The 24,329-nt window shown below is 44.9% G+C and overlaps 1 protein-coding gene across 1 annotated transcript in view; it reads left to right on the forward strand.

Moving 5' to 3' along the window:
* The window catches only part of BAIAP3 (BAI1 associated protein 3), a 599,530-nt gene that overhangs the window by 354,381 nt on the left and 220,820 nt on the right, over window positions 1–24,329 (forward strand). Inside the window, exon 7 of the mRNA XM_082260275.1 lies at window positions 13,056–13,122. Within this exon, the coding sequence (XP_082116401.1) occupies window positions 13,056–13,122 (67 nt within the window). The remainder of the gene's footprint in view (window positions 1–13,055; window positions 13,123–24,329) is intronic.

Consider the following 24,329-nt stretch of genomic DNA (forward strand, 5'->3'; position numbering starts at 1 on the left):
GGGCGTCAGAAACACAAACGCAAGTTACTCGCTAGGGGGGAACCTCTGGGTGAATCCAAGATGGAAAAGGACCTGGGGGTCCTGGTGGACAACAGACTTGGCAGTGGCATGCAATCAAGCCAACAGAATATTGGCATGTATATAAAAGGGGATTCATTCCAGAAATAAAGAGATTATTCTCCCACTTTACAAGACTCTGGTCTGGCCACATCTGGAGTATGCCATCCAGTTCTGGGCACCGGTCCTCAGAAAGGATTTGCTGGAACTGGAGAGAGTCCAGAGAAGGGAAACAAAAATAATTAGGGGAATGGAGGACATCAGCTTTGGGGAAAGACTACAAGCATTGAACTTATTTTTTCTGGAGAAGAGACGCTTGAGAGGGGATATGATATCAATGTACAAATACTGTACTGGTGACCCTAGCATAAGGAACAAACCTTTCAGAGAAAGGGAATACAATAAGTCATGTGGCCACTCATTAAAACTAGAGGAAAACCGTTTAACCTTAAACTACGTAAGGGGTTCTTTACTGTCAGAGCAGTAAGGATGTGGAATTCTCTTTCACAAGCAGTGGTATCAGCAGGGAGCATCGATAGTTTCAAAAAACTATTCGATGGGCACCTTAAAGACCACAACTATTAATAACTTAAGACCCATCTCACTGCTCCCATTCACCACTAAACTTTTAGAACGCTTAGTCTACAATTGTCTTGGCTCCTACCTCAGTAAAAATAACCTGGATCCCTTACAGTCTGGCTTTCGCTCGCAGCACTCCACCGAAACTGCCCTTCTAAAACTCACTAACGATTTACTAACTGTTAAAACCAATGGCCACTACTTCATACTCCTATTACTTGACCTCTCTGCCACCTTTGATACTGTTGACCACCTGCTCCTTGCTAATAAACTCCATTCCCTTGGCCTCAAGATTCTGCTCTATCTTGGTTCTCCTCCTACCTTTCACAGCACATCTTCAGTGTTACCTACAACTCTATCGTCTCCTCTCCATTGCCCCTTTCTGTGGGGGTTCCCCAAGGCTCTGTTCTTGGACCCCTTCACTCCTCTATCTACACCACCTCCCTTGGTCACTTGATAACCACCCACGGCTTCCAATACCATCTATACGCCAATGACACTCAAATCTATGTCTACTCCTCTCCTCACTCCTTCAGTCTCTTCTAACATTACTAACTTACTTACTGACATATCAGCATGGATGTCGCACCACTTCCTCAAACTAAGTCTCTAAAACTGAGCTAGTAATATTGTCCCTGCCAGTGCCCCCCTCCATGACTTTTCCATCAAAATCAGAAATGCAACCATCAATCCCTCCACTCATGCCAAGTTACTAGGTGTAATCCTAGACTCTAACCTGTTCTTTCAGCCCCAAATCCAATCATTGTCATAAGCTTGTAGACTTCACCTCTGTAACATCTCTAAAATTTGCCCCTTTTTAAGAACTGAAACCAGCAAGCTACTTATTCACTCCCTTGTTATCTCTCGCCTCGACTATTGCAACTCCGTTCTCCTAGGCCTACCTTTCCATAGGCTATCCCCTCTTCAGTCTATTATGAATGCTGCTGCCGGGCTTATCCACCTTACCAGTGTCTGCCACCCCTCTCTATTGTAAAGCGCTGCGTAAACTGCTGGCATTATGTAAATCCTGTATAATAATAATAAATACAATTATTGTGTGTGTGAATAAGGTCTTGGGGCTTTTTCACATGGGTGCTGTACAGTGTGCATCAGTGTGTTTTTTTTTGGGGGGGGGGGGGGGGGTTGTGGCTGGAGCTACAGTGCCTTGAAAAATTATTCATACACCTTGAAATTTTCCACATTTTGTCATGTTACAACCAAAAACGTAAATATATTTTATTGGGATTTTATGTGATAGACCAACACAAAGTGGCACAAAATTGTGAAATGGAAGGAAAATTATAAATTGTTTTCAAAATTTTTTACAATTAAATATCTGAAAAGTGTGGCGTGCATTTGTATTCAGACCCCTTTACTCAAGATACCCTTAACCACTTACCGCATACTAACGTACCGGTACGTCGGTACACTTTGCGGGGTTATAGCGGGATGATGCCTCTAGTTAGAGGCATCATCCCGGTACCGTGGTTTGAAGCCGACGGTCGGCTTTCCGTCGGGAACGACCGATGCAGCTCGGAAGCCGCTCGATCGTTACCCGGGGGGGCGGGAGGGGTCGTTCCCCCCCCCTCCCGCCGCCTTCCGTGGCTTTGCTCGGGGCTCCCGTCCCACCGTTATGTAGTCCTAACACCCTCCCTTTCCTAAGGTAACAATGCTACTCAGTAAAGTTGTCACCCTAGGACAGGAGGTGTGTTAATGGCAGGAGAACAAGGTTAACATAAAGGAAAAAATTTGAAAAAAGAACACTAATGCAGCCATCATATCTAAGGATTGGTAAGCTAAAATATTAATAATCATATTATTTTTGTATCTAAACTTTAAGCAGAGACAACACTGTAAGACACTGCAGGTACCTAATTGTGGTCTGAATTTTATGGCTGGAACATCTGCTTTCTCTGTTGGATAGCAGTATCTGTTGTGTGCTATAAAGAGGCCCTAAAGATGGTTGACAGATTACAGAGAGTAAATAAGCCTGTTAGAGTGGGCAGAGGTATTCTGTTAATTTTATATGTTGTTTTCTGAAGAGCTAAGAGTACTATATTAATCTATCACGGTAAACACTTGAATAGGTCAAGTAGATCATAGCTTATGTTTATCAGCAGTAAAATAACACAATGTACATAGGAGTTGCGTTAATGAGGTTGGAAAGTAGAATTTTCTTTTTATATTTTCCTTTTTTGTTGAAACAGATCATTAATGTTTTTTTTAGGGTCAAGTCTACTTATATGCAATATTTTTCAGTTTTAGAGTTTGAATATAATTATACACTGCCTGCAAATGAGTTTTAAAGTGGAATTTCAGGCAATTACATCTTTGAAATATGTTAACAGTTTTTTTAGTTTCACATAATTTTTATTAAAGTATATCAGAGGACAAACTGTACTTTGAAGGAATATATACAGTATCTATAAGTATAAGTGAGTACACCCCTCACATTTTTGTAAATATTTTATTATATTTTTTCATGTGACAACTGTGTACAGCTTGTATAACAGTGTAAATTTGCTGTCCCCTCAAAATAGCTCAAAACACTCAATACACAGCCATTAATGTCTTAACCGCTAACAACAAAAGTAAGTACACCCCTAAGTGAAAATGTCCAAATTGGGCCAAAAGTGTAAATTTTTTGTGCGGCCACCAATATTTTCCAGCACTGCCTTAACCCTCTTGGGCATGGTGTTCACCAGAGCTTCACAGGTTGCCACTGAAATCCTCTTCCACTCCTCCATGACGACATCACGGAGCTGGTGGATGTTAGAGACTTTGCAATCCTCCGCCTTCCCTTTGCCCCACAAAATATTGACACTTTGGGCCCAATTTGGAGATTTTCACTTAGGGGTGTACTCACTTTTGTTGCCAGCGGTTTATACAATAATGGCTGTGTATTGAGTTATTTTGAGGGGACAGCAAATTTACACTGTTATACAAGCTGTACACTCACTACTTTACATTGTAGCAAATTGTCATTTCTTCAGTGTTGTCACATGAAAAGATATAAAAAAATATTTACAAGCCTGTCTCCAGACCTAAACCCTATTGAGCATCTGATTGGCCAGTCCATCACCTTTACCCTTAGCTTCTTTAGCAAGGCAGTGGTCGTCTTGGAGGAGTGTTTGTGGTCATTATTACATTGGAATACTGCCCTGCGGCCCAGTCTCCGAAGGGAAGGGATCATGTTCTGCTTCAGTATGTCACAGTACATGTTGGCATTCATGGTTCCTTTAATGAACTGTAGCTCCCCAGTGCCGGAAGCACTCATGCAGCCCCAGACCATGACACTCCCACCACCATGCTTTACTGTAGACAAGACACACTTGTCTTTGTACTCCTCACCTGGTTGCTGCCACACACACCATTGACACCATTACCACCATGGGACAACAGCCATGCAGACCAATTTGATGCAGTGTGCGGCGTATGGTCTGAGCGCTGACAGGCACTGGCAGGCTGACTCCCCACCCTTCAACCTCTGCAGCAATGCTGGCAGCACTCATACATCTATTTCCCAAAGACAACCCCTGGATATGACGCTGAGCACGTGCGCTCAACTTCTTTGGTCGACCAAGGCGAGATCTGTTCTGAGTAGAACCTGTCCTGTTAAACTACTGTATGGTCTTGGCCACTGTGCTGCAGCTCAGTCTCAGGGTCTTGGTAATCTTTTTTTAGCCTAGGCCATCTTTATGTAAAGCAACAATTTTTTTTTTTTAGATCATCAGAGAGTTCTTAACATACCTGCTCCCCATTCACACCTGAGACCTTGTAACACTAACGAGTCACATGACACCGGGGATGGAAAATGGCCAATTGGGCCCAATTTTGAGATGTTCACTTAGGGGTGTACTCAATTTAGTTGCCAGTGGTTTAGACATTAATGGCTGTGTGTTGAGTTTTTTTTTTTTGAGGGGACAGCTGTACACTCACTACTTTACAATGTAGCAAAGTGTAATTTTAAAGCGTTGTCACATAAAAAGATATAATAAAATATTTATAAAAATGTGAGGGGTGTACTCACTTTTGTGGGATACTGTGTGTGTGTATATATATATATATATATATATATATATATATATATATATATATATACACTATATTGTCAAAAGTATTGGGACGCCTGCTTTTACATGTACATTAACTTTAATGGCATCCCAGTCTTAGTCCATAGGGTTCAATATTGAGTTGGCCCACCCTTTGCAGCTATAACAGCTTCAACTCTTCTGGGAAGGTGGTCCAGAAGGTTTAGGAGTTTGTCTATGGGAATCTTTGACCATTCTTCCAATAGTGCATCTGTCAGGTCAGACACTGATGTTGGACAAGGACTGGCTCGCAGTCTCCATTCTAATTCAGCCCAAAGATGTTCTGTCAGGTTGAGGTCAGGACTCTGTGCAGGCCAGTCAAGTTCCTCCTAAATCTTTTGGTGGAGGGGGGATTATGGTGTGGAGTTGTTTTTCAGGGGTTGGGCTTGACTGTTAGTTCCAGTGAAGGGGACTCTTAAGGCGTCAGCATACTAAGACATTTTGGACAATTTCATGCTCCCAACTTTTGTGGAAACAGTTTGGGGATGGACCCTCCTGTTCCAACATGACTGCACACCAGTGCACAAAGCAAGGTCTTTAACCACCTCCCTACCAGCCCATAGTATATATACGTCCTGAGTTTAAAGCTAAATGCCGGTGTTATGGCAGCAGATAGCTGCCATAACCCTGGTATTTTTTTAAACTGCAGGCGATCGGCTTTCTGATAAGGGTGGTCCCAGCGGCGGATTCGCCGCGAGATCACCCTCCGGGATGGCGGAAGGGGTGCCCCCCCCCTCCCGCCGCATCCCGGTCCTTTTCCCCGCTTACCGGACCCGCCGGCAGCGGGGAAAATGATCGGGTCCTGGATCCTCACAGACAGGATGTCGAGTGAGGGCAAGCTTGCCCTCACTCGACTCTATTGTCTTGGAGAACAGGAGCGACGGCAAACGTCGTTGCCGAGCAACCGGCTTAAAGGTCCCTTTTTTTTTTTTGTCATTTTTTTTTCCTTTCTATCTTTATTAGTGTACTTGTGAGATCTGAGGACTTTTTGACTCCAGATCTCACAAAAAAGAGGTCCTGTCGTGCCTATTTCTATTACAAGGAATGTTTACATTCCTTGTATTAGAAATAAAAATTATCAATTTTTTTTTTTTTTAAAAATGGTGTAAAAATAAAAAATAATAAATAAAATAAATAGTAAAAAAAAAAAAATTAAAGCGCCCTGTCCCCGTTAGCTCGCGTGCAGAAGCGAACGCACACGGAAACCCCGCCCACATATGTGAACGTGTTCAAACCACACATGTGAGGTATCGCCGCGATTGTTAGAGCGAGAGCAATAATTTGAGCCCTAGACCTCCTCTGTAACTCTAAGATGGCAACCTGTAGAAATTTTTAAAGTGTCGCCTATGGGGATTTTTAAGTACCAAAGTTCGTCGCCATTCCGTGAGCGTGCGCAATTTTGAAGCATGACATGTTGGGTATCTCTTTACTTGGTGTAACATTATCTATCACATTATGGAAAAAAATTGGGCTAACTTTACTGGATTCTTATTTTTTAATTAAAAAAAGTGAATTTGTTCCAAAACAATTGCGTTTGGAAGACCGCTGCGCAAATACGGTGTGATAAAAAATATTACAATAATCTCCATTTTATTCTCTAGGGTCTCTGCTAAAAAAAATATATAATGTTTGGGGGTTCTAAGTAGTTTTCTAGCAAAAACAACTGATTTTAGCTTATAAACACCAAATGTCAAAAATAGGCCTAGTAGGCAAGTGGTTAAATACATGGATGAGTGAGTTTGGGGTGGAGGAACTTGACTAGCCTGCACAGAGTCCTGACCTCAACCTGATAGAACACCTTTAGGATGAATTGGAGTGGATACTGCGAGCCAGGGCTTCACGTCAAGCATCAGTGCCTGGCCTCACAAATGCTCTTCTGGAAGAATGGTCAAACATTCCCATAGACACACACCTAAACCTGGTGGATAGCCATCCCGGAAGAGTTGAAGCTGTTATAGCTGCAAAGGGTGGGCCAACTCATTATTGAACCCAACTGACTAAAGCCCCGTACACACGATCAGATTATCGAACGATCTGTCGTCCGTTTTTTGTGGCATGCTAGTCTGATGTGGAAAGTAAAGAGGTTATTTTCATATGAATTTTCCCGTACGACAGAATTCTACTTCAGAAGTGATGTCATGTGTTGGATTGTTTTGTATGTGTTCTTTCATCTCTGAGCATGCCTTGCTCTTAAGAATTTTTTCCCTCCAAAACTGTACTAATTGGATGAAAATCGCACATTGTGTTGATGGACGATAAAAACTTTATAGCCTGCACATCAGGATTTTTGGGATGAAAAGTCTGAGTCGGCTGTCGAAAGCACCATACTAACAATCCGAAAAACGGCAGATTGGTCCTCAGACAAATTTTCCCTTCAGATTTTCTTATCGTGTGTATGGGCCTCAAGACTGGGATGTGCATGTGCTTGTGAAGGCAGGTGTCCCAAAACTTTTGACAATTTAGTGTATATGGATCCATGTTTAAACATAACAAAAGTTATGAACAGAGCAATGGGCTAATGATGTAGAACTGGTCTACAATGATCTTGAAAGGATTCTGGGTGCTGGCAAGATGCTGTTAGATCTGATTAGATGGGTTAGTCTGCTGCTGAGAAGAAGACGAGAGAAGTAACAGGACCTCCACGAGAGTGAGGCAAAGGAAAAGTATAAGAGAAAGATAGAAAAAAGAAAGGGCAGGGGGGAAAAAGGACACAAAACAATAGTATTACAGATTACCAGTCCTTAGGTGGTGGCTGCATTTGTTTTCTTTTTTAAGGCACTTTTCCTTTATTTTAGCCTCTTGCCATTACCACACTTCCTGTCCTAAGTGTGACACCACTCTTTTCCATTTCCTGTCACATTTGTCTATCACTAAGTGAATATGTAATTGTAGCGCCACACCATGAAAAGTCTAAATAAAAATGAATTCCAATGATATATTGTTTGCAAAGCCAATGTGTTTTAGGGGCTGTAATTCCACCCTCTTTATTCGTTTCAGGGGCTGTAAATGGTGATCGACCGATATCGTTTTTTAAAGTCAATAACGATATTTTGTCCATTGAATATCGGTATCGGCCGATACTGGCCGATATTTTTGTACATTTTTTTTTTTTCTTGACAGGTACTGTTGTGGAGGGATCTGGGAGTCTAAAAGACCCCCAAACCCCTCCTTTGTACTTAAAAGCATTGAAAACGCCACGTTTGGCTGTTTTGAATGCTGTCATTTTTTTTTTATTTGGCGCTGAGTACCCGGAAGTGATGTCATGACATTACTTCCGGGTTTTTACACGGAGACCCGATCGGAGCCGAATGCAGGATGGCGGCTGTGCAGGATGGTTGCCTGGGTCTCCCGGTGGGACGGGAGACCTGGGCGAGCCGCGGAAGGCGGCGAGAGGGGGGGGGGCGTCGAGAGGGGGGGGACGTCCCCTCCTGCTCCTTGTAATGACAGTCGAGCGGCTTCTCAGCCGCATCGGTTGTCATTACTAGACAGCCGACCGTCGGCTATGGACGCTGATACCGGGGTGATGCCTCTAGCTGCAGACATCACCCCGGTACAAGCACTTTCCTGAAATATCGGCAATATCAGTAACCTCTGGGGCTGATTCCGATATATCGGGGAAAGTGCATATTGGCCCCCAATATATCGGCATTGCCGATAATCGGTCGATCCCTAGCTTTAACTCCACACCCTTCATCAGAGTTTTAGAGTGTTGAGAATTAGAACAGCTGCACTAATTCAAAACTCTGATTCTGATAAAGGGGGGGGGGGGGAATTATAGCCCCTGAAATGCATTGGCTTTGCAAACAATCTATCATTGAAAAAATCTTCAGTTATTTAGTCAGTTGTCTTTACCACAAGCCAGTGTAACCTTGGAAGCCCTTTGGTGTGCAGAAGGTGCCAGCCCAAAATTCAGACTATACTGTATTCACTATTGCCATACCATTGGATAAAAAAATAAAAAATAAAACAAACAAAAAAGAAACAAAAAGGTTCCAGCACATCTTAAGACAGCCATACGGGAATGGAAATTCAGCCGGTTCAGCATCCATGTATGGGTAAGCTGTTTATACAGAAGATCTACAACCAGCCTGTCGAGTTTTTCCCAAATGATCAGTGCCACCAGCTATAGCTTTATACAATAACTAAGCAGGATTGAATCCCCTATCCACATCAAGAGTGCGGATGGGGAAATTTGATTTTTTTTTTTTTTTGTGTTAAACGAAAAACAAAGAGAGAATATTGTATGAGCTGCTTTACCTGCTTTCTCAAGCTCTTGTCTATTACCAGGACTATGATAAAGAATTATCACAGTACTAAGCTCTTTTATGTGCTTCCCATCACTGTAGACACCCTACTCTCCTCCCTCAAATCTCCTGACACGTTAGAGTGACGTCAGCTGTGTCTGGCTAACAGTGCATAACCTCCTATATTCACACTGTGAATGGGGTATATGGCACAATAATTGTTGTGCATACTTAAATGTCTATGCAGAACAGCAAAAAAGTGCCTAGAGTCCTATTGAATCGTTCAGGGTAACTTTCTGCTGATCTTAATGCACCAGATGCAGCACCTCTGAAGAGACTGATATATCTCTAGGCAAACAGAGAAGAACAGCAGTGTGCAATCTGAGTGTAGTATATTAACACATTTATTTTAGTGAAAAGACAAATGGCAACTCACATTGTGACAGGAAAAGTCAGGCTCATCACATAGTAAGGGCTTCCGATAGACTCACAACAACAGGGAACCTCAGACCGAGATAGGAGTACTGAGTGGATGGATACACCTGCAGAACCAAGAGAACACACCAGGGGGCATCAGACTAAGTGCAGCATTAATAGTACTCAGAAATACTTGTAAACAGCTTCCTCATCTAAGCTGTCATCCAGCCTGATGTCGGGACTTTCCAGGCTGCAAGTTGTAGGAAGAGGTTCCCTATCCTAGATGCATGAGTCGACCGATCACAGATTACATACAAAAAGTGCAATTTCTTCTTCCAATGTGAGTTACTAGTTTACAAGTATTTCTCAGTACTATTAATGCTGCACTTATTCTGGTGCCCCCTGGTGTATTCTCTTGGTCCTGCAGGTGTATCCATCCACCCAGTACTCCTACCTTGGTCAGAGGTTTCCTGTTAATGTGAGACTGTCTATTGGAAGCCGTTACTATGTTATGAGCCTGGTTTGACCACTTGATTACTGGGCACATATACCCCCTTGCTGCCCAAGCCAATTTTCAGCTCTCAGCACTGTCAGACTTTGAATGACAATTGCGCGGTTATGTTACCCATATACATTCTTTATCATTTTTTTCACACCAATAGAGCTTTCTTTTAGTGGTATTTAGGTGACACTGATGGGCACTGATAGGTGGCACTGATGAGGCAGCACTGACGGGAACTGATCAGGAGGCACTGATGAGGCTACACTTATTGGTGGCACTGATGGGCACTGATAGGTGGCACTGAAGAGCACTGAGAGGTGGCACTGATAGGAGGCACTGATGGTCACTTATAGGTGGCACTGATGGGCACTGATAGGTGACACTCCTAGACGCTGGTAGGTGGCACTGATGATGAGGCCCTGATGGGCACTGATTGGCAGCACTGATGGGTACTGATAGGTGGCATTGGTGGGCACTGATTAGCAGCACTGATGGGCACTATTAGGTGGCATTGGTAAGCAGCACTGGTGGGGACACTGTGGGACCGATGTCCCTCTTACAGAAGCTGGTGATCAGCTTTATTTTCTTCTCCTTTTGCTGTTAGCCTGTGGGAAAAAAAAGGCGATGACCGGTTTCTGTTTACATCACGTGATCAGCTGTCATTGGCTGACAGCTGATCGCGGGGTAAGGGACTCAGCGATAACAGAGCACGCCGCCCGCTCTGTTTGCCAGTGAGGGGTTTCCTCACTGGCAATGGGAATATGAGAAAAGGGGCAAGCAAAAGCTTTCCGTTCAAAATACAGTGTACAGAAATCAAAGCTGGTCAATGCAATCTCACTTAGGTGCCTGTACATTATACTTGCTAGCAGCTTAATTTTTTTAAAGTAACACTTTAAAACAAGAAAGGAACAATGTATGTGGCAGACTGGATAATAAACAATATGATCTAGTCTGGCACTGACCCCATCCCTATATTATTTAACAAGTACCAAGGATGCAATTACTACCCTAACTTCTTACAGGCCAGCCAATGCTAAACACATTTCCCCAGAAATAAGGCACAGGATTATATTTTTACTGTTTTGCAGTAAACATTAAAATTATAGGCTGCCCACACATTTAGTTAAAACTGCGCTTTTTCTACAAAAAGACAAGATGTAGACGAATTCTTGTAGATTGCCTGTAAACCTGGTCATATATAAGCGTATCAGGCTTTCAGACAGTTCTTATGGTTGGCTGCACATGGTTAGATCTGCAACACATTTTTCTATTCCCTGTAATGATCTTATCTAACCAATGTGGATGTTCAACACCCACGCTAAATGGATGTAGATGTAGTTGTACAATAACTGCGTACATTCACTGAAGGAGCTTTTGTATATCCACATCTGCGGTCCTAGTCATTGAAACTTCAAGTGGATATCTGTCATTCTGAAATGTTGACTGTGGGTTCTCTATTAGAATAAGTTTCAAAATAGCCTTCATGGTCAATAATTGTTTGTACATTTGTAAAAGTAGAACTCCAGCATAAGAATTTATTTATTTTTTTTTAAATAGCGTTAAGGAGAATTGAAACCCCTATATGGTCTACAGCAGTGTTTCTCAACTCCGGTCCTCAGGGGACACTAACAGGCCAAGTTTGCAAGAAAACTGAAATACATCACAGGTGATATCATTTGCTGCTCAGTGATTGCAGTATTCTAGTCTGCATCTCCCCAAGGTAATACTTAAAATCTGGCCTATTAGTGTGTCCTGAGGACCGGAGTTGAGAAACACTGGTCTACAGTTTTCATTACTGTCTATGTTGAGGATATTTACCTTCAAGCCTAGAAACACAATAAGAAGGGGGTAGAAGTGTGGGGAAATTCTACCATTATTACTTGCCACTGTAACACAAGTCTGCATTGGAAAATTCCCCTCTACTCCTATTAGTTGGTGAGAACCATAACATTTTGGATTTTCCCTCACTCTTGTCTTGATGACAGCAGCCAGTAAAGCATGGTGAGGGCAGATCTACCAAATGTTGAAACAGACAGCAATAAAAACCCTATGTCTATGTAACCTCTCCCCACTCTATCCAAAACTATAACAGTTTAGTAGATATAATCTTTAACTGTCTTTGTTGTGTAAACTTAGTCCAGTGTATCATTAATGTATTCCTGTTTTAAATTGTTCACATGTTTTGCTTAACCTACTAACTCTACGCCTGGTTCCAGTACTATCCTAATAACAGTTTGTAAAACTTAGACTGAATCTCGTTCCAGTAACTGACTAATAAATCCCAGGGCTTTTTTCAGCTGGAACTTGGTGGAACTCAGTTCCACTACCTCTGGCTCAGGCCCTCTGCTCCCTGCCCATAACTATCACTTGTAAACACAGAAGTCTGGCTTCCTGTGTTTTCCAAGTGCAGTATGGGGATAAAGGAGATACTGGTGCCTGGGGTGCAGTGCGAATGCTGACACCCCCACTGGATGTTCTCCCTGCAAGTGAGATAGGCAAAGCCATCTACAGTATGGGGGGAGGTACTAGAGAAGAAGAAGGGTAAAAGTGACATGTGGATGGGGGATGCAGAACTAAGCAGCTGTGGAAGAAGGCTGAACTCTGCACTCTGCACACCCCTGAACTCTGCACTCTGTGTGTAGTGCACCCCGGAACTCTGCACTCTGTGTGTAGTGCACCCAGGAACTCTGCACTATGTGTGTAGCTCACCCCGGAACTCTGAAATCTGTGTGTAGCTCACCCCAGAACTATGCACTCTGTGTGTAGCTCACCCCAGAACTATGCACTCTGTGTGTAGCTCACCCCGGAACTCTGCACTGTAAGTGTAGCACACTCTCGAACTCTGCACGTAGCACAACCCTGAACTCTCCACTCTGTGTGTAACCCCACCGAACTCTGCACTCTATACATAATGCACTCCTGGTATTTGCTGCCCCTTTAAGACCCTCCCATTGTTAGTTAAATTTTGACCAGTTTGGGGAGGGGGTTTTGGAGGGGGTCGTGGTTGAGTTCCTGCATCTTTTTCTGAGAAAAAAAGCCCTGACAAATCCTAAATATAAAATATAATGAATCTCAGATAACGATATGCTATAGACTCTACTTTGTATTAAACTTCAAAGATTGTCTTCCCTCTAAGCTTTCCATTTGATGTCTCCTTTCTTCTAGGCTCCGATCTATGCTCTAAAAGTCACAGTTGTGCAGGCCAGAAATCTTCTTGCAAAAGACGCCAATGGTAGGTTTTGTTGAGAGTATAAGGTTTGTTGTTTGTTTATTCAACCTTTTAATTAAGACCTCCAGCCAAACAGCTAAATGCACATTTGAAATACGTACATAGCCACTGTTTTACCAGCCAAACCCAGTCATATAAAGTTCCACATCTCCCTCTTCCATCCCCTACCTGTCATGACTTTATAAGTCATTTCTAATACAACAAAAGGGTGTTTTAAAATATTTGCCTGAAGTTTCATAAATAAATTTTTTTTATTATTATTCCTATGTCCTACAACATTTCCAGCAAGTATTGTTTATTTGTTGCTTCATCTGAATTAGAGTTCTCTTCCTCTGAAGCCAACTGAGGATTTTCGTTGGACGCTGTCACTGTCAGTTGGACCTCCAGAAGTTGTTCTACAGCTGAGATAGGCAGCCTCTGTTGCTTTCCAGCTGTTGTTGAACTAGGCTTGCTGGAATTTATAGTTTAACAACAGCTGGAGAGCCACAGGTTGCCTAAGCCTGGTCAAGACCTGCCACCGGCCTAAAGATGTCACTCTTGCTAGCCTTTGTCGGTATGGCTTTTGCTTCTCACTCTACCACATATGCTTTAACAGGTCCATGTTTACCTAGGTGTATGGACCTGTAATGTTAGGGCCTTAGAATAAAAAAGTACCTGTTTTTCTGTATTTTGCAGCACTGTGTTTAAAGTATATGTAAATCCAAATACTAAAATTTCATATAAGGTTTAACATAAAACTGACATTAAATTCGATACTGCCATAAATGCACTGAACACGGGCTTCCGATGGAGACTACATGTGGCTTCTTTAACATAAATTGCACAGGCATGGCCTACTGTTGTTACTACCAGGAAGCCCATCTTCAGAAATGCCATGCAGGCATTGTCAGTGTTCGTGTAGACAAGGAATGAATGAAAACAAACTGTAGAAGATCATCTGCACAGAGACACAACAAAGGACACAAAAGGCGAAAAAAGGATTTTAACTAGAAAAGTATAAAGATTGCTTATGATACACAGTGCTTTAGCAAATGAAATGTTATTTGGTTAAGATTTATATCTACTTTATGTTAAAAAACATGTTACATATATTTTACACAATATGAAATACCAAGAACTGTTTTATATTTTATTCATTGTCCCAGGATACATGTTAATTTAATATATTTCATATTTCCTGTCATATCTAAATTGCTACACCGAGGCTTCTTTAGTATTTTGTCTGTATTTAAAAAAGATTGGATGGAGGGATAGATAGATAGATAGATAGATAGATAGATAGATAGATAGATAGATAGATAGATAGATAGATAGATAGATAGATAGATAGATAGATAGATAGATAGAATCTGATTATATATGCATAAATTATTATATAACTTTTCAATGTCATGTACTATTAAAATGTAAACATGAACAAAAAAAGATGATGTGAAAATAGAGTTTTTGTACTCACCATAAAATTATTTTATTGGCGTTCCTTTTAGGGGCACAAAAAGTATTTTATCTGCGGCTATACTCATTGGACACTGGTAAACACTGGTTGTCTTGGGCTGTAGGCCAGCCCAAGACAACCAATCCTACTATAAGCATGCCTCATTTTTGTAGTAAAGAGAGCATAAACATAAAAATAGGGTCAGACCTTTGTTCCTCAATGGACGCCAGAAACGATTTTACAGTGAGGAAAAAATTCCTATTTTATTTCTCATTCATTGAGGGACACAGACAGCTTTTACCCCCAAAAAACAAGTCCATTACTACTACTACTACTACTACTACTACTACGGCTACTACCTCTTCCCCCTGAAAGGGGTACTTTCTCTTCTCTCACACATCCTTCTCTAAGTTAAGGAAATCTATAATCACAGTATATATTTTAATTTTATAAAAAACAATTTTGTAATAGCAATACAAACAATTGTTAGTCTTTACAATACATTATAAGCTTGCTTGAAAAATGTTTCATGTTGGGATTCCTGCCAACAGTTTGATAGTCATCTCTTTCCACAACTTCCTGGATTCCCTGAATGCTTTATAGCTATTCCTCTGCTGTTTACTTTTTATTTCTAAGGACAACATATCCCATGGTACCTTGCTGCCTGAAAGCAGTGATTCCTGTACTCAGAACATCTCCCCTCAACACCTCTGTACTGTAGTTCAGAAGGCAGGCTATGTGAATTCGATGACACAGCATAGCCTATCAACAGGAATAGTGGATACATGTCACAGAATTCAAGGAAATAAATTAGGGACTTTTCACAAAGTAAGTTTACAAACTTCACTATCATTCAGATTAATAGGAGTCAGCTAGAAATAATTGAAATAAAATGTAGGCATGAACAAAGGATTTTACATTTTAACCATAGGTACGCTTTTTTTTTTTGGACCTCAAAGCCCACCAAGCTTACCCAGAATCCCTCCTCACAATGAAGGGACGCCCTCACTTTCTGAAGCAATGAGGGTGGGGGAGGGGGTGTCTGTTGGCATTTGCACCAGTCTGGATCAGAAATGTAGACCAGAACAATCTAAAAATGCTGTGGGCTTTGATTGCTGGTACAGCATTATATAGATATATCAATAACTCATATATGAATGGGAAATGAAGGCAAAACTTGTCAGATTTTTTGGGGCACTGAAAACTTTTGTTGAATCAAAGTACAAGGATTTTTATTGCTCACTATATCATCCTTCACAGTAGATGCCCTGGTGATTCCTTGGTTCCCATTCAGACTACTGTGTGCATTCATCGAGAAAAATTGTAATCCAGTGATTCTCATCGATCCAATAGCCCAGGAGAACTTGGTACACAGAGATACGCAGGCCCCTGTTGGACATCATTAAAGTCTTCCAAATATGCCAGACCTCCAGTCACAGGGTACTCTATTCCACCCTGCTTCTTAGCCACTAGCTTTAACTGCATGGATGTTGAAACACAGGTTCTAAAGGATATGGGTATCACTGAATCATTCCTACCATCCTCAAGGGGAAAAAACAATCTCTCATAGGAGAGGTGCTAGAGCAGGCACCTCAAACCCTAGGAATATTCTATTCCTCACATCTTGGCCTTCCTCCAGTCTGGTCTGGAACATTATCTGGCTCTTAGTACCCTAAAGGGTCAGGTTTATGCTAATCCATACTATTCCAAAAACCTTTGGCTTTACACTCTCTTTTCCAAACCCTTATACAAGACGTTGCTTATGTTAATTTCCCACTGGTAATCTAATGGGATCTAAACCTGGTACCCTTGGTCCCTAAATACCTTCCTTTTAATAGATTCAGGATACCCCATTGGGGGTTCCCACACATAAGGTGTCTTACATAGTTACAACATAGTCCTGAGACCCAGACCCCCCCTTTACTCCCAAAGGTGGTCTTTTCCTTTAATCCTAATGAGGACATTGTCCACCCTTCCCTATGCCCTACCAAAGGATATTTCACTCCACTAGACATTTGGCCTCCCTGAAGGTCTCAAGAAGAGACATCCTTCTTCCTCTTCCCCCTTTTCTAGGTGGCTCAGGCAGCTTATTTCCAGGGATTACACTCATGTGCTTCAAGCTTTCATCTGAATGTTTTAGGTCCGTTGGCCCTTGGTTTTTGTGAGCATGTTGCTGTTTTTTGCTATCCTCAGTTTACTGCTTGGGGATGTCCCATGGTCTATGACTTCCTGTCCTGTGTCCTGCACGATTAAGATAGTAGAATTTATGACTTATAAGTAAATTCCATATAGTGGAGCACAGTACAGGACACAGAGCCCTCCTCTCTGTCTTCTGTTTCTCAATACTGTCGTCTACAAAAAAAAGTCCCATGGAGTGGGGGTGGTTATATAGGGATGCACTGGGGGCATTCCCAGCAAAGCTGAAGGTGAGAGCATATACCTTATGGTCTATGTACTGTCTTGTACCATACACCAAAAAATATAAAATTTACTGGTAAGTCAAAATTCCCATTATTCACGCAGTTAAGAGGCCAATGGTCCCTGAAACAAGATTGAAAGCACAGAAACCTGGCCCTTAAAGCAAAATATTGGTCAAGACCCAGCTGCAAGAAAGAGCATTTTTCCATGGATAAACTTGTAGGGTTGAAGCCCAGGGAGGGACTCACATTAACCACCTCCCACCCGCTGTATAGACTAATGAAGGTGGAGCAGGACGGCTCTTGTTCTGGGACGATCTCGGCAAAAAGCTGTGGCCAATCACAGCCGGTCACATGTAAACAAGGCTTTATCGGCTCTCCATACCTCACATTGACAGAGCTCTCCTCACAGGGAAGACGTGTAAAGGTAATGAGGGCACTGATCATCAGTGCCCTGTTTACAATGAAGCCCTAACAGTTCCCATCAGTGATGCCACTCTGTGCCCATCAGTGACACCAGTATGTGCCCATCAGTGACACTAGTCTGTGCCCATCAGTGAGGCCAATCTGTGCCTATGAGTGATGCAAATCAGTGCTGCCTTTCAGTGCATGCCCATCAGTGCCACCCATCAGTCCCACCTATCAGTGTCCATCAGTGCTGCCTATCAGTGCTCATTAGTTCTGCATATCATTGCCACCTATCAGTGCCCATCAGTGCTGCATATTAGTGCCTCCTCTTTAGTGCCAACCTCTCAGTGTCCTTCAGTGCCACCTCATCAGTGCCCATCAGTGTCCATTATTGATACCTCTTCTGTGCCCATCAGTGCAGCCTCATCAGCGCATCAGTGAAGGGGAAAATTAGTTATTTACAACATTTTCTGACAGAAACACTTTTTTTTTTTCAAAATTTGTGGCCTTTTTTTGTTTGTTTACCAAAAAAATAAAAACCCAGTGGTGTTTTAATACCACCAAAAGAAATCACTGTTTGTGTGAAGAAAATTCTAAAAATGTCATATGGGTACAGTTTTGCATGACTGCGCAGTTGTCATTCAAAGTGTGACAGCGCTGAAAGCTAAAAATTGGCCTGGGCAGGAAGGGGGTGAAAGTGCCCTGTATTGAGGTGGTTACATTAACTATGCCTTCTTTGTCAAATGATAAACCTTGCAAGAAGTAGGCTTCCTAGCATTATAGGAATCACAGACTCGGGACGCCTATGTTCCTCAAACCTGGATTTCAACAGTCAGACAGTGACAGTGAAGAAAGAGGACGAATTGGTCCTTGGAACAGAGGATTCTGATAATCTGGCAAAGTCCATGGAATGTATGCCTGTAGTCTTACCATACTGGTGTACCACGTCCACCTGGACCTGTCCAGAGCAATGATGATCACCTTAATGGCCTCCATCGTGATCCTGTGTACCTGACTAAAAAGAAATTTCACGGGAGGAAAGGCATAGATCCAGATGTACTGGTCCCACTGATTCACCAGAGTATCCACTGTTTCTGCTAGAGAATCCTTACAGCTTGAATAAAACTTGTCCAGTTTGTTGTTAAACCTGGTGGCCAGGAGGTGCACATCTTGTGACTGAGGTCTGGTTGCCAACTGTCTATGCCTGAGAAGTACACAATGGACAAGCCCGGAGCAAGAAACTCTGCCCAGGACAGGATCTGATCTATCCCTATTGGTACAGTGAGACTTCTGGTTCCTGTCTGATGTTTGATGTATACCACAGTCATTTCATTAACTGACTGAATCCAGATTGGATGATGTCTAGCAGAATGGTACAACACTTCAGAGAAAGCCAAACAGGCTGGCATCAATCATGAGGATATTTGAGAAGACAGCAAGGAAGAGTTTCCCAGTTGAAGAACAGGATTCCTGATCCTGAGCCACTAGGCCGGAGATAACCTGTTTTTTAGTGCCAAATGAATTGGACTGCCTAGGGACTTTGATTTAGTCTTTCTAGGATTGATTTGTCTAACAACATCAAATTGGTAAATACTACCGGACTTTTAGTTGAGGGACAGCAATTGTGTTTATCGAGGAAAAGAAGAAAGAAGAAAGATTTTAACGTGCCATTAATCCCTGATATAAATATTACATGTTTACCTGAATGACGTCACTTAAATAGTACTCTAAACAGCATATGCTAAAGAAAACCCATTTTTTCTCTTACGTCCTCCGACAGTCGCCGCCTCTTCATATTCGTCACATATGGGGTATTAGACTTTGCTCCGAAGGAGTGGCTAGGCAACAGAATATGTTAACATTAAAGTTTTTAACATATCCCACCCTCAAGGGGTGGTCCCCTCAGTCAATACCCTCCTACTTCCTGCAACCATATCTCAGTTTCAATGTCTAGCTTGTCAGGAGTGGCTGGCTCTCTCTGTGCTGGGGCTTTGTGCCCCAGACTCTTTCTTCTTTTTTGATTTTTTGTTTGAGTTTTCTCTCTACCTTTACTTAGCTGTTCTTTTTGTCAGCGTTAGTTAGTTCTTCGGATGAAGAGGATCATGCGGGCTGGGTCTCGGGCTGATCCCCCTGGTCGCAGGTCGTGGGTCAGTGGCTTCCCAGCCTGCCATCGAGCGTTCAGCCAGGTAACGCTCCTGGCACAGTGAACGACCCATCCCTGTTCGGTGCAGGGATGATTGGTGAGGTGGCTACCTCACTGGACGCTGTGCGGTTTCTTAACCCCCATTCTGTGCGTCTTGTATGCGACTCTCCCTGCCTCATGTGCAGCGGCTTGTTCGCCTGTGCGGGTCCCCCACGCCATTGTGAGGTAAGTGTATCTATGTGGGGACCTGTCTGTCTGGGGGGGTGTCAGTCTGGGACTGTGTAACCTGCCTCTGTTCACACTGTTTGTCTCCCTATCACTCGGCTGCATGCTGTGGGCTGCAAGGGGGGGGGAGCTGTGTGACACTGTGTGTGTCAGCCTTGTCAGTGCGAGAAGCTGTGTGCTGTGGGGCATGTTTTGGGCATGTTTGGGCACTATACAGCGATCGCTGCGGCGATCTGACATGTTTTTTTATACATGGATGACATGTGTGCATTACTGTACTGTGGAGCGGCGGTTTCGGCGCCAAACGGCGCCATTTTGCCTACACTCGCTCCGGCCGCATGTTCTACATGCATGGCGGCCATTTTCTTGTAGCCTCCCATAGGCTTTCATAGAGCGCCCTGGCAGCATCACTTCCTCTTCTCCAGGAACACCGATCGAGGCAGCAGCAGCGGCGAGGGTCTCCTCAGGTTATATCCTTCTTATCCATTGCCTGTGTCAGTTTTATTGTCCCTGTGGGGGTCTCATTGTGCTTGTGTGTGGTGCGGTGGGCTGCGCTCGCCGCGCTTGTTAAAGGGGCAGTTAACCCTTTATTATCCGGCATTTGTAATAGGGGCAATGGATTCTCAGGAGGGCAAATTCCCTACCGCCTTGGTGGAAAGCCAGGGGACCGCTGTTTCCCCCCCAGGGGGGGATTTAGCCACTATTGTGGCTGGCCTTGCTGCTCAGGTGCAGATGCTGGTGGCTGCTCAATCTACTAAAAGACCCAGAGTTTCTCTTTCCTCTGATTCTGAGGGTAAAGGTGATGGGGCTGTTATGGCGGGGGCCTCCTTATCGGGGTCCCGCTCCTCCCTGGATCTAGTGGGGTCCGAGGTGGAGGCTGAAGTTGAAGGGGTTGATAATTCTCCCCCTGGCTCGCCTGAAGAGCTTGCAATCATGGATGAATTGATTGCTTCCATAAAACAAACGCTGCATTTGCAGGATGAAGTGTGTCCCCCCGCTGCCTTGGCGGCTTATGGGACGCAGAGAAAACGCAGGACGCCGCAGGTTTTTCCCTGCAATGATGATTTTCAGCGCGCTGTTAAGGAACAATGGCGCAATCTGCGCAAACCTTTTGCTGTACCAAGTAGGTTCAAGCTGCGTTATCCTTTCTCGCCTTCCACTGATGAAAGGTGGTGTGTGCCACCCCCAGTGGATCACGCAATTGTGGTTTTAAACAAATCTACTGCGATTCCTGCAGAGGATTCCCCTGTGTTCCGTGATGCCACGGATAGGAGATTGGAGTCTCTTGCCCGTCATACTTATTCTGTTACGGGTTCTATGCTTAAGGCTCTGTTTGCCTCTCTCATGGCGGCCCAGGCGGTCGCAAGTTGGACGCAGATGCTTAGGCGCGTCCTAGTGGCCGATTCGGCCTCGCCGGCGACCCTGGATATGGTGGATCAAATCCACCAGGGTGTCATGTATCTGTGTGATGCGGACTTGGACCTAGTCCCGTTGGCTGCACGTGTGCACAGCGTGGCGGTGTTGTCTCGCCGCCTGGTTTGGTTGAAATGTTGGTCGGTGGACCAGTCTTCACGTAAGACCTTAGCCAATCTGCCTTATGATGGGTCTCGCCTTTTTGGGGAGTCCTTGGATGTGTTGATTAAGGGGATCACCGGAGGTAAGAGCACTCTCTTGCCCCATTTCCCCAAGGCTAAGGGGGCTTCTGGGAAGAAGCATGCTAATTTTCGGCCCCCTCAGGGGTCCTTTCGTGCCTTTCGGTCGCACTACAAGGGCAAACCGTTCAAAGGTCAAGGCTCTCAGAAGAAGCCCTGGTCTGGAAAACAGAAGTCCGGTCAATCCGGATCCGCAGCCCATAACAGTGCGGCCTGAAGGGGCGCCCTCACCCAGTTTTGGGGTGGGGGGACGCTTGCTCGGTTTTCTTCAGCCCTGGTTGGCCCGCGTGCGGGACAGATGGGTTCAGGAGATCGTTCGATCTGGTTACAAGATCGAGTTTCTCTCTCGGCAGATTTTTTCCCTCAAATCTTCAACTGTCTCCGGAGCGTTTACGGGACCTGCACCTGGCGGTGCGGGACCTGACGGCTTAGGGAGTGGTAGTTCCGGTGCCTCATCGGGACAGATTTCGGGGGTTTTATTCCAATCTGTTCACCGTGCCCAGAAAGGAGGGCAAGGTTCATCCAATTCTGGACTTGAAGGCTCTGAACCGCTCTGTGCGGGTTCGCAAGTTCCGCATGGAATCCCTGCGGTCGGTGGTGGCTGCCCTGGTTCCGGGGGAATTCATGGCCTCCATCGATTTGAAGGATGCGTATCTTCACATCCCCATTTTCGAGGGTCACCAGAGGTACCTTCGATTTGCCATTGCGGAGGATCACTACCAGTTCGTGGCGTTGCCTTTTGGTCTCGCCTCGGCTCCGCGGGTCTTCACCAAGGTGCTTGCACCGGTTCTGGCATTATTGAGGGCCCAGGGCATTTCTGTCCTGGGGTATCTGGATGACATTCTGGTTCAGTCTGCGACCAGCCAGGGTCTGGAGAAGGACCTGTTTGTCACGATGCAAACTCTGCAGGAGTTTGGTTGGACGATAAATTTTCCAAAGTCGACACTGAGTCCGTCGGTTCGTCTTCCCTACCTGGGAATGATTCTGGACTCGGTGCAGACGAAGGTCTTCCTGCCGGAAGACAAACTCAGAACTCTTCAGGAGGAAGTCAGGTCCCTCAGGGACGTTCCGCACTCGTCTCTGCGGACGTGCATGAGATGTCTGGGATTGATGGTCTCGGCCTTCGAGGCGATTCCCTTCGCCCAGTTTCACACGCGGGGTCTCCAAGCGGAGATCCTGTCCATGTGGGACGGGCGACCTCAATCTCTGGATCTTCAAATCTCGTTGAGTCATCGCACCAGAAGAGACCTTCTGTGGTGGCTCCAGTCCCCGATGGTGTCCGGGGGCAAGTCGTTTCGTCCTATCTCGTGGACGGTAATCACCACGGATGCCAGCCTGTCGGGCTGGGGTGGTGTTCTGGGCGTTCTGTCCGCCCAGGGGACTTGGTCGGAGGGGGAGTCCTCCCTTCCGATCAACATTCTGGAATTGCGTGCGATAAATCTCTGTCTTCATCGCTGGACGGACCGGCTGCAGGGCTGCCCGGTTCGGGTGCAGACGGACAATGCCACGGCGGTGGCCTACATCAACCACCAAGGGGGCACCAGGAGTGCCAGAGCGGCTCGAGAAGTGGCCGACATTCTGTCTTGGGTCGAGACTCATGTCCCGGCGATAACGGCGGTTCACATTCCGGGGGTGGAGAACTGGCAGGCGGACTATCTGAGTCGCCAGACCCTGGATCAGGGGGAATGGTCTCTCCACCCGGCTGTCTTCCAGATGTTGTGCGCGAAGTGGGGTCTTCCAGATGTGGACCTGTTCGCGTCTCGTCTCAACTACAAGGTGAGAAGGCTCGTGGCAAGGACGCGCGACCCTCGGGCAGACGCGTCGGACGCGTTAGTGGCCCCGTGGCATCAGTACAGGCTGATGTACGCGTTTCCACCGATTCAGTTGCTGTCCAGGTTCCTTCGCAGGTTACACTCGGAACGCAGCACGGTGATTCTTGTGGCACCGGACTGGCCTCGCCGGTCCTGGTACGCAGACCTCGTGAATCTGGCGGTCGACGCCCCGTGGCGTCTGCCTCTTCGAGACGATCTCCTGTCTCAAGGACCGATATACCATCCTGCTTTACAGTCGCTGGCTTTGACGGCCTGGCTGTTGAGACCGAGGTCCTGAAGGAGAAGGGTCTCTCCCCGGAGGTCGTTCATACCTTGATCAACGCGAGGAAGTCTTCCTCGGGGAAGGTTTATTACCGTACTTGGAAGGCCTATTTTGCCTGGTGTGAGTCCAGGGGGTTTTCACCCCGCACGTACTCGGTTTCCCGAGTGCTGTCCTTCCTTCAAACGGGTGTCGATCAGCGTTTGGCGCTGGCTACGATAAAGGGTCAGGTGTCTGCGCAGGCCGTTCTGTTTCAACGTCCCGTGGCTTCCAACTCCTTGGTTGGCACTTTTGTTCAGGGAGTGCGGCTTCTGGTTCCTCCTAGGAGGGATCCTCTGCCCCCTTGGGACTTGAATCTCGTTCTATCTGTGTTACAACATGCTCCTTTTGAACAGATCAGGGAGATCTCGTTGTCTATGTTGTCCAAAAAGGTCGCCTTTTTGGTTGCGATCACTTCGGCTCGCAGAGTGTCGGAGCTGGCGGCTTTGTCCTGCAAGTCTCCGTATCTGGTTGTTCATTTGGATAAGGTGGTCTTGCGACCTAATCCTTCTTTTCTTCCGAAGCGAGTTTCGGAATTCCATCTTAATGAGGATATTGTCTTGCCTTCGCTGTGCGCGAAGCCTAAACATCCAAAGGAGGTGAGATTACATTCTTTGGATGTTGTTCGGGCGATAAGGGTTTACCTTAAATCGACTGAGTCTTTTCGAAAGACGGACTCCTTGTTTGTTCTTCCAGAGGGTCCTCGGAAGGGCATGGCGGCGTCGGCCTCTACCATCGCCGAATGGATCAGGCAGACCATTGAGCAGGCCTATGCTTTGCAGGGGAAGGTTCCCCCTGTG

This window comes from Pelophylax lessonae (assembly GCF_965119305.1).
Source record: "Pelophylax lessonae genome assembly, chromosome: 6".
NCBI lineage: Eukaryota > Metazoa > Chordata > Amphibia > Anura > Ranidae > Pelophylax > Pelophylax lessonae.